Raw genomic sequence first — 11633 nt, 5'->3', positions numbered from 1 at the left:
CCTTTTGGGGTGCTGATTCAGTTTTGGGGCATTCTTTGGGGGTGGGCTTGAATGCTCTTTGTGTGCCACTCTGTATGTGTGTGTATTTATGGGGTCTTTCGCCCTCAATTTCATTTGCAATTGAATTTGGGATTATTTTTCATTTTTGCTTGCGCATCTCACACACACACACACACACACGCTTACATTGGCGCAGTAAGCAAAGGCCACAAGTGGCTTGAATGGGTCCATGGTCGTAATTGGGAGCCAAAAGTGGGCGGTGGGGGGTGGTCGGTGTTAGTGGCAAGAAGAAGCAATTGGGGAAGTTGGAGGTAAAAGCCCAGCTACAAAAGCCGCTTGCATGTCTGAACGTCGTTTGTCTCCGACTCAAGCTGAGTTTTTCCTGCTTCTGGTCCTTTTACAACATACCCAGTAAATCAATGATTTTTGGGTATGTGGCATTGTATACAAAACGTTATAAAAGCATACAATAATTATAAGCTTTCAAAGTTTAATGGTAAACTAAATTGTAGTTGTGTGAAAAACCAATCCCTCTTCCCACTCACAGGGTATGCCATAGTTTTGCAACTTAACTCCCAATCCCTAATTTTTTTTGTGTGTAAGGCACCCAGAACGACAAAACCCAAGCTTGCCTGAGCCCGACTAAAGGCAACGGAAGTTGTAAAATTCATAAGTCGAGCGGGCGAGCGCGTGGCTTTTGTTCAATTGGCGCAACAAGAAAAAAAGAAAAAGGACGAAAAGCTAAATAAAATGCGAACAAATAAAACGAAAATGCTGCGACAAAAAGCACGAAAAACATGGAAGTAACAGTGGAAAATCTTGTAAAAGTGCAAACGTCGATTTGAACTGCAGTAAAAAGATAACACAAAAGTGCACTTTAATCTCTGTGCAAAAATCTCTACGAGGCGTTGGGCGATGCGATGCAGTCAAAGCCAAAGCGAAATATGATTGAAGTGTCCTCGCGGGGCGAATAGTCGGGGGAGGAGGAGGGGTAGGGTAAAAGAGTGTGTGAGGGGGCTTAAAGGATGTGCAGGATGCTGGAGGCTCTGTAAGGAATGTGCGACAGCAAACGAAGCCAGTGTCGAGTGCACTCAGAAATACAATAAATGTAGCTCTCTATTTTATTTCAAAAAATTATCATTTATTTAATTTTTCTCCCCTTACTCTTGCCACTTAGGAGCTTAAACATTGTTATGTTAAATATTAATAATAAAAATAGGTATTTGAAGGGTCTACAATAATTAAATATTTGATAAGAGTGCTTTAAATCGTATTAAAATTAAAATTTTTTTTCCATACATAAAAAACCATTCAGGCAGACAGTGACATTCTGTAGCAAATCCTGCTGATTGCTAATCCCATCCCGGTTGACTTTCTCTGTCTGTAGGAAAAGGAGTTATGGTGGAGCCCAGAAGCATGGGGCACGAACCAGGATGGGAGTGGGAAAAAAGCAGACTCTGAGTGGCACAGAAAAATTGGAAAAATGAAATGTGCTGGAGACGCGCGCTCTATTACGCTGGCGATGGCGACTCAACAGCTGTTGATTGAAATGGGAAAAAGCGAAGGTTTGGCTTAGAGGGTGGGGTGTTCGTGGGTGGGGTCAAAGGCGGGGTGGCGACCTGGCTAGCGTGGCATAAAAACCAAAAATCAGGCAACATCTTGGGGTTGGCTAGGCAACATCAGATAAACCGATTGAATGCAGCCAGAGCCTCCTTGAAAACTCATAAGAGCGGCAGCAACAATAAAGCTCGCCCTGAAAGTGCGGAGAAAAGCGAAAAGGAAATTCAGGCAGAAGGCGATGCAGCAAAATGAAATAAAAACGGGTCATTGGAGTAAGAAGCGGCATGCAACAAAATAAAACATTGCTCAGGCTCCACACATTTATATGTATGTATGTTTGTATATATGTAGCTTTGTATGTATATAGTTTGCAGCATGTAGAAGGCAGCGCACTCGAGGGACTGCCTTTGATATGCAAATTGCATGCCACTGTGGATTTTCCGGGGCCTTCCTGAAGGAGCAGGGGGCATTTACGGAAGCTGTGCCTGCTGCGGCTTTACTGGTTTCTCGAGGGCTTACGTATTTAGTGGCTCCCTTCTATGTCTATGGCTACGGCTTTGCCGGCAGAAACATTCCACCTGCATCCCCGAACCGCTGCACTGAAGAAAATACCATTTGAAATGGGAATTAAATCTCTGATATTTATATCAATTATTATGTAACATTATGGGGAATGAGTAAGAACAAACAAAGTAATAAAAATCCTTTTACGATCTTCCGAACTAAGTGCTTTAATGTTTTTCGCTACCGTTGAACACACTTTTCTTCCATTTCGTATATTCAGCATCTTAGTGCACTTTCAACTATTTATGGCACTTTAATTACGACTCAAATTTTTGCAGTGCACTGATTTTGGCGTTGGTCGCGTGCTTGGCCACGTTGCCATTCTGCACTGAAGTACGACAACGCCGCCAAAATGCTTGTAATAAAGACAAACAGTTTGGGAATGGGGCAAGTATAGTAAAAAGCGAGCGCGAAGAAAACGGAGAGGAATAAGCAAATGCATAATGGTAATGGCAACAGTACACAGTAGCAACACAGCAAACTTCATGCCGCCCTCGCTTACTTGACACAATGGCATCAGCCAAATAAAAATTTATGGCGCCACTGAAAGCTGCAACTGCAACGTCGTTTCCACAGGGAGCGAACTGGACAGCGGTCCTTGCTTTGCAGCCAGGATGAATATCCTTGGCGTTCGGGTGCCAAGAAAAGAGTGCCGGCAACTAGGGGAACCGCACCCTGTTGCCTGTTGTTATGACTTTCGAGTTGGCCAAAAGGGTCCTCCAAGGATCCTCGTGGAATGCAGAGAGGATTTTTGAGAAGCAGCCAAATGATGTTTAATGAAAAGTGCAGCGGGTCTTCGATGTGGCTGCAGTTGAATTCCTTGCTTAAATGAGTTAAAAATAATGTACATTCAGCTCATTTATTTTCATTAAATAGCGACTATACATTTGTAATATTTTATTTTATATTATACTGGCACTTTTGCTTTAAACAGAAAATAGCCTCTTTAATAACGCATAAAGCTAATTGCAGTTTACAACAGATCTTTCAATTGCATTAAACCGTAAGGAAAAAAATCATAGTATATAAAGTAGAATGCTTATTACTTATTAATTAAATCGAGTTCCCCAGGCTATACCCGTAAAATAAACTACATTTATGATGCGAATCCAAATGGCGTTTAATTTCATTCATTTAGCTTAACTTAAAATCGTTTCGCTGCCCCAGATATTCCAAAGAGCACCCGTAACTCAGAAGATTATTCTGGAAATGAATGTAAATGGCTGAGACCATAAAATTCGCGCAGCTTTTAAAAACGCGCACCACTCTGTGGTACAGTACTTTATTCCCTTTTCCGCCCTGTTGCATCCCATTCCCAATGCTTTTTTTCGGTTTATTTAATGTTGACAATCGCGATGAGGGAAAAACGCCAACGAATCGCGTGCAAAACGCGTCCTCGCATTGTGGATAAAAGGCAGCAGCAGAGCGCGTTTCTCCGACTGCGCTTAAACAATAAAACAATAAATTTTCATTACCGGCTAGCGGCTATTAACAGTTTCCGCTGGCCAAGACAATGCTTCGCCAGCAGCTCCTGGCAAAGCTGTAAATATAATTGTTGATACACTTTTAAAGTGCAGCGGACGCCAAAAAAAAAAAACAAAAAAAAAAAAAGAAATAGTAGAATGCCCCACCTTTGAATCTCCACAGCGATTTTTCCAAGTTTCGGTTGGTTTTTCGTTTGTTTTTTACTTTTTACCACAACTTTTACGTAAACATTTCACTTTGGCATTTGCATTAACTTTTTTTTTCGAATATCGCTTCTGTGTGGGGCTGCTTTTAATTACATTTTTGTGGTTTTCACTTGGTAGGTCATAAATAATTTTCCCCATTGAATTTGGTAGCATAGGGATGCCCCAAAATGCCGAGCTGCATCGGTAAATTAACATTCCTCATTCCGACTTTAAATTTTATTCATTTGTGTCCAATCTGGCGAACTTACTTCCCTCATTCATTCTACGCTTTTGTTCCTCTTTGCAGGTCACGTGGCCGGCTGTGGCATCACGGATGAGGTCTCTCAGTGGATGGAGAACATACAAAATTCAGCCGTCGAAGAGTTGCCGGAGCCCATGTCAAAGGACTACCAAAAGCTCCACCGAAAGCAGCTGCACAAAAAGTCCGCCCCACAGCAACAACAACAGCAGCAGCAGCAGCAACAGCAGCCCCATCCGCCCAAGAATTACATCAGCGGGGATGAGGACTTCAAGTATCCCCACCAGAAGTACACGAAAGAGGCTAACTTCGCCGAGGGTGCATTCTACGATCCATCGACCGGACGTCGCCTGGGCTCATCCGCCAACGTGGCCGACTGGCATCAGCTCGTCCACGAGCGCGTCCGTCGGGCCACCGACAATGGTGCTGGGGATAGGGGCTCATCCGGCGGATCTGGACGCGGTCGCGAGGACAACAAGAATACCTGTTCGCTCTACATTCAAACGGATCCATTGATATGGCGCCACATACGCGAAGGCATCGCTGACGTGAGTACTTGTGCATAATCTATATTGGTTTATTGCGGTTAATTGTTTTTATTGCTGAAAGGAAGGGTTTTGAAACTGTTTTCAGAAGGCAAATCTTAAGGTTAAATATTTATAATTGACCTATTCACAAACTAAGGGAAATATTCGTTACAAGGAAGCAATGATTAATCATAGTACTTTACGGCCTGTCAGACTTTAGTATATACATATATTTATATGTATTTTTATATAAATGAAAACGTGTTGTTGACAGTCTAGAGGCACGAAAGCCAAATTAAAAAACTGAGACAAAAAAGCACGAAAAAATCATCAATTTTGCAATTTTTACGAGCCAGCAGACTTCTCATGAAAGTCAAGTGCACATAAAACAAGAGAGGCACAAAGTTTCTGGAATGGGAATATCAGGGGCCATGTAGACACCGTAGTTGTTAAGCATTTTTGATATTACATTCCATTTTCAAAGAAATGTATAAACAAAAATTGTCTGGTGCCCTACGCCATAATTTGAAGGCTTTGTTGTTCGTTCATTCGTGTTAATTCGTAGACTACATGTGTGTAAAAAACGAGAATTTGAGAAAATCAACACATTTATCTGACAAATAACTGCAAAATAAAAATAATAATTTCACAGATTTTTGATTTTTGCTCAATTAAAACGAAAATTAACTGTAGTCTCAGAATTCATTCAAAAAGTTAAAAAAAATATACATTAAAACTGAAGAACATTTATTCAAATTTCACCAGCATTTTGTGATAAAACAGCATAGTAGCATAACTTTAAGTAAACATTGGGGCAAACGTGAATATGTTTACCCACTTATTCAGCGGAATTTCACGCTCCATAAACTTGGCGAACCCTTTTGTCGCATTCCGCGGAGTTGCCTACTTTTTGGGGCATCTGCGGAGCGCATGGGGCTTAGCAATCATCCAATCAGCTGACCTCCTTCAGCGCGTACAGCGTATGCAATCAACCGTTATGGCCCGCAACCGTGATCCACCACCCACCACCCACCGTGATCCACTCCACCTTCCGCTCCAAGTAACCCCCACCACTCCCCGCATTTAGAGCCATTCTCGCGCCGCACTTTTATGTTAACGTTCATTTTTTCGCATTGTACGCGAGATGATGTCGACGTCAACATCCTCGTCAACGGAGTGCCAGCCCTATTTCCGTTTCCGCTCACGCCCTCGTCCTTGTCTTCCCTCATCCTCCTCTTTGTCTTCGCTCTCTCCTCTGCATCCCTCATTCCACTTCACGTGTGTTTATTTCCATTGAGTTTTGCATAATTCGCGCATTTGTTTCGCTCACTCTTCCATCGTTTTCCTATGTATTATATATCGCGATTTTCTGTCGCCCTTCGTTTTCAAATCCTTGCGAGGGGCATATTAAATTTGGCAAGCAGGTAATTATAAATTATAAAGATTGAGTACCTGTAATAAAAATGTAATAACAAATTGATTATTACTTAATTGGTAATGGGATTTTTTTAGATGAACATTAATGTTGACAAAACTGTTAAGACAAAATTACAGACACGAACGTCAATTAGATATTTGTTTTTGCAAGGGTATATGGACAGCGGTGCACAACTTTCCATTCGCCTGTGCTTTTGTCTCTTGCGCCCCGCGGCATTTTTGATTTTTGAGCCAAAATCGGTGGAGAGCTGATGCTGAGCTGGATACGGATGTTTCGGGAGTGCGCATAAGACCTTATAAACTTCAGCTGAAATATTCGACGGGCTTAGCTGAATTTGCATTTTTATACAAATATATTTGCGCAGAGTTGGTTGTTGCGTGGGAGTGGGAGTGGGAGTGGCAGTGGGCATGGATTGGATGAGCTCCGGATGAAAGGGGCGTTGAAAGAGGTCCTTTTTGTTTGTCTGGCGTGGTGGGGCTCACTACGCACCCGTTTACACAGATGTCAGGCGCATTTCTGCTCTTCATCGCATTGCGGCTTTGGGATTACTGCTCCACCCCCAAAATAACTCAAGTGATTCCACGTTAATTAAATCTGTCTACCTGTTTGGTTAACCAACAATTCGTTATAAGATCATACTCGAATAATGAACCATAAATAATCACTGTATTAAATGATTAATAATTTAAAAGGTATTGCAAATATATAATTTCATATTTTTAAGGGATTAATACGGTTTTGAAATTGCTGTTTTTAGATTAATTATTTCATTTTACTAGTAAACTTGCAAATCCGAAATTGGCGTTAATTTTTGTCAACACCATTTCACGTGCTCCTTTTTGTTTGCAGCACGATCGCGGACGCAAGTACGAGGTGGATGAGAAAACGCGCGAGGAAATCACATCGTTGATTGCACATCACGTGACGGCCGTTAATTACATTTACCGCAACACAAAGTTCGACGGACGCACCGAGCATCGCAACATTCGCTTTGAGGTGAGTACACAACGCCCACCCACACAAACACACACACACACCCACATACTGCGGGAATTCCGCGGACAAACAATGGTGATGCGATAAGGACAAAGCGGCAGGACCCGCCTCGCAGGATCCCTGACCACATGCGGCCATTGGTAGCTCGTTAAACCATGCGTAGACAGGAATTTAGTGGAGCGTATATTAAAGCACCATCTGCGTTCCCCAGATTCCTGTTTCACTCGCGACTAATTGATTGTGTTAATTATAAAGCATTTCTATAAATTGTGGGTCAATTTGTCGCATTCATGGGTAAAGTAAATTGTAAAGGCAAACCCAAAAGTTATAATTATTAAAGTTAAAGTTTCAGGAACTGCCATTTAGGATTATGTGACTGAAAAAATTATACCCATTTCTCTTTCAGGTGCAACGCATTAAGATCGATGACGATTCGGCCTGTCGCAACTCCTACAATGGCCCACACAATGCCTTCTGCAATGAGCATATGGATGTCTCGAACTTCTTGAATCTCCATTCCCTGGAAGATCACTCGGACTTTTGTCTGGCTTACGTCTTCACCTACAGGTTGGTTATTAGCTTAGCCCGAATATTCCGATTTATTTCATTTACTATCACCCACAGAGATTTCACTGGTGGCACTTTGGGACTGGCCTGGGTGGCCAGCGCTTCGGGAGCCTCTGGTGGAATTTGCGAGAAGTACAAGACGTACACGGAGACGGTGGGCGGACAGTACCAGAGCACCAAGCGATCGCTGAACACGGGCATCATCACCTTTGTTAACTACAACAGTCGGGTGCCGCCGAAGGTCTCGCAGCTTACGCTGGCCCACGAGATTGGCCACAACTTTGGGTCACCTGTAAGTCTCTTTGAACCTTTAGTTGCTTACAGTGGTAATTTGAGTAATTTAACATTAATTTACTCCATCCTCAGCACGATTACCCGCAGGAATGTCGCCCTGGTGGCCTCAACGGCAACTATATTATGTTCGCCAGTGCCACCTCCGGTGATCGGCCGAACAACTCCAAGTTCTCGCCCTGCTCCATTCGGAACATATCCAATGTCCTTGATGTGCTGGTGGGCAACACGAAGCGGGACTGCTTCAAGGCCTCCGAAGGCGCGTTCTGCGGCAACAAGATCGTGGAGTCTGGCGAGGAATGCGACTGCGGCTTCAACGAGGAGGAGTGCAAGGACAAGTGCTGCTACCCGCGTCTGATCAGCGAGTACGACCAGTCGCTGAACTCCAGTGCCAAGGGATGCACGCGCCGCGCCAAGACACAGTGCTCACCATCGCAGGGTCCTTGTTGTCTGTCCAACTCCTGCACCTTTGTGCCGACGAGCTACCACCAGAAGTGCAAGGAGGAGACCGAGTGCAGCTGGTCGAGCACATGCAACGGAACCACGGCCGAGTGTCCGGAGCCGCGTCATCGCGATGACAAGACCATGTGCAACAATGGAACAGCGCTGTGCATCCGGGGTGAATGTAGTGGATCGCCATGTCTGCTCTGGAACATGACAAAGTGCTTCCTCACCTCGACCACGCTGCCGCACGTGAGCAAGCGCAAGTTGTGCGACCTGGCCTGCCAGGATGGCAATGACACCTCCACCTGCCGCAGCACCAGCGAGTTTGCCGACAAATATAATATCCAAAAGGGTGGTATTAGTCTGCAGCCCGGTTCGCCCTGCGATAATTTCCAGGGCTACTGCGATGTGTTCCTCAAGTGTCGAGCCGTGGATGCGGATGGTCCGTTGGTGCGACTCAAGAATCTATTGCTCAACCGGGAGACACTGCAGACGGTGGCCGAGTGGATCGTCGACAACTGGTACCTAGTGGTGCTGATGGGAGTGGCCTTTATTGTGGTCATGGGATCGTTTATCAAATGCTGTGCCGTGCACACACCCAGTTCCAATCCGAAGAAGCGGCGAGCTCGTCGGATCAGTGAAACTCTGAGAGCTCCCATGAACACGTTGCGTAGAATGGTAAGATCTTGCACTCCGTTTATTTAAATGCAATCTAATTTGTGTTCAATTTGTACAGCAACGCCATCCCAATCAGCGAGGAGCAGGTCCTCGAAGCATCCCACCGCCTGCCCACGAGGCGCAGCATTATCCACGCGGCGGAGATGGTCGCAGCGGCGGCGGTGGAGGCGGAGGTCGTCACGGTGGCTCTAGGTCACACCATCAGCAGCATCCGCACGATTGGGATCGCCATCAGGGCGGTCACTCAGTCGTGCCATTGCCCACCGGCGGCAGCCATTCAAGTCGTAACTCCGCGGCGAATCAAGCGAGAAGAAGTGATGGACGAGGTCCACGATCCACCAGCAGTGGGCGGCCGCAGGCTACAGCCAGCGGAAGCGGTGCCGCCAGCGGAGCAGCGCGATCTCATGGCGGGTACGGAGCCGAGCAGGCGATACCGGGTTCCATTGGTGGTGGTGTCCAGGCGGCGATTAGCAGCGGCGGAGTGGTGGCTCGGGCCCAGCTGCCGCTGCCTTTGCCGCCGCCAAATGGACAGCAGCAAATGCAACAGCAGCAACAACAACAACAACTGCAACTACAGCAACCGGCAATTTCGCCGCAGCAGCAGCCACAGCAAGCGTTCTACACGCCGAAAGGTGTGTTTCCCTTTTCTCGCAAGTAGAAAGAAAGAGTGAGCCCTGAGTTGGTACTTTTGCCCCAGCCATGCTCCTCCATTTTCTCACCCTTATCCCCATGTTTTTCTTTCCACAAACTTAATTTGTCGTTTTTCTTTTCGTTTGCGAAACGCTAAAAAAATTCAGAACTACCACCACGCAATAAGTCCCGATCATCACGTACCAACAACACCTCCAACACCACAACCACCAACTCATCCACAGCGGCTGCCGGCAGTGGGTCGGTATCGGGATCGGGATCGGGGGCGGGCAGTAGTAGTAAAAGCAAGAGCGGGAAAAGTGCCAAAGCCAAAGACTCAAAGTCGCAAAAATCGCAACAGGCCAGCAGCAGTCGCAGCAGCAGCAAGGAGAAGGCCGTCAAGCCAGTGCGCCGAAATATCGTTTATTAGGAGTGGAACCATCATATTGCCATACAGAACACTGAACGACATAGCCCCGAACCCAAAATATCACAGCAACCATATAATAGAATCGCCCGCTGCTAGTCATCGATCTACATGTATGAGTTGTTGCTTCCCATCCACCGACAAACACAAACCAAAAGAAATTATAATGACATTTCGTTAAATCGATGCAATTGGTATGACATTTGTGATTTTCCCCCCGTTTGTTATGTTTGCTCCTCCTTTGGTTTGAGATCCTAACTTATTTTTGTTTATATATTAGTCCCTATTAGTTCTTTGGTCGTTTTTTGTCCTTTTCACCTGAAATGAGTCCCGAATTCTTCAAAAATATATTCTAGTAACTCTTTTTCGCTCAATAGTGGATAAAGATTTGTATTGTTGTTGTTATGTTTTGCATGTGCATTTACGTTGTTTATTTAACTCCTACTTACTTTACTTAACTGCGGTGATTTAAAATCACTAAAAAACCATTTTATACTCTTCTGTGTTGTCAAAATAAAAAGATAAAAATCTTATACAGAGATTTGAATGTGTAATATTTCTAGCAGACAACCAAAAAGTATTGTATAAAATGCTTTTAAATGATAATTTGTTATTTCTTTAAGTACTAACTCCACTAATGAAGTATGTGAATGTAAATTAAAAAAGGGAACCGATTTTCTTTAATGCCAATTTTGTTCCCTTTTGTAGGCGTCGCGCCGCCGCCGCTACAAGTAAGCTTTAGTCGGCCCACATCGTTGCACGAGCAACAGCAGCAGCAACATCATCTGCAACAGCAACTGGAACCGCAGCAGCAACACACCTATGCCGATGCTTATGCGGCCTTGGGACGGGGTCAATATGAGTCCACCACGCGGGCGCCCAACAACAGCAAGGTTTGACAGCCAAAAGCAGCAATGGAGCGCCACAAAAGGCCAAAGGCTAAGCGACTCAAGCAGCAGGAGGAACAGCATCCACGGCAGCCACAGCAAACAACACAGCCCAAACAGCAACAAAAGCAAAAACAACAAAAATCAAATGAACTCAAATTAAATGTAAATGTAATTTTTATGCTAATTATTTTTATTTAAACAGTGTTTGTATGCCACAAGGGAAAACCGCCAGCAAAAAAAAAAAGCAAAAATAACAAAAAAAAAAGGAGACAAATTTCGTAATACAGAAAAAAGCTAAAAGTGAATGATATTTTTGATTAACTAAATTGAAATGAAAATACGAATGCAAATTATGAATAATAAGAGTAATTAAAAACGACAACATGCATTATACATATAAAGTTGCAAGTTGCGTATATACATTTGTATGTATAAATTTATTATGCATACACAATTATTAAATAGCAGCAGCCACAACAAAGAAGTAATATACATGAAGGAAAAGTAAGGTTTAATTGTATGAGAAAGCATTCTATATGTCGGTGAGATTTCTAAGCGCTAGGCAGAAATACGAAATTAATTACACACTTGAATAACGTAATGTGTTTTGTACAAAAAATTAAAGGAGTAAAAACAGTGCGAATTAAATAAGCGTCATTATGAAAAAGAACGGAAACAACAAAGCATTTAAA

General features: G+C 44.0%; 1 protein-coding gene across 5 annotated transcripts in view; it reads left to right on the top strand.

The window, feature by feature from the left end:
• Positions 1-11320, top strand: part of LOC6527531 (disintegrin and metalloproteinase domain-containing protein 10) — an 82259-nt gene extending 70939 nt beyond the window's left edge. For 3 of the 5 annotated variants that reach the window (XM_002088585.4, XM_015198221.3, XM_039371640.2), the window contains 7 exons: positions 4102-4601; positions 6868-7014; positions 7421-7581; positions 7639-7873; positions 7948-8994; positions 9053-9626; positions 9792-10242. In XM_002088585.4, the coding sequence (XP_002088621.1) occupies positions 4102-4601; positions 6868-7014; positions 7421-7581; positions 7639-7873; positions 7948-8994; positions 9053-9626; positions 9792-10054 (2927 nt within the window). In that variant the 3' untranslated portion in view covers positions 10055-10242. Of the gene's footprint in view, positions 1-4101; positions 4602-6867; positions 7015-7420; positions 7582-7638; positions 7874-7947; positions 8995-9052; positions 9627-9791; positions 10243-10759 lie in introns of those variants that run through there. The other 2 variants (XM_039371641.2, XM_039371642.1) reach the window with 2 other exon arrangements.
• Positions 11321-11633: the final 313 nt, after the last annotated feature.

This window comes from Drosophila yakuba, chromosome 2L (assembly GCF_016746365.2).
Source record: "Drosophila yakuba strain Tai18E2 chromosome 2L, Prin_Dyak_Tai18E2_2.1, whole genome shotgun sequence".
In the NCBI taxonomy this organism is placed as follows: Eukaryota; Metazoa; Arthropoda; class Insecta; order Diptera; family Drosophilidae; genus Drosophila; species Drosophila yakuba.
The sequence above is the reverse complement of the archived record's forward strand: the minus strand, read 5'-3'. Positions and strand labels throughout refer to the sequence as shown.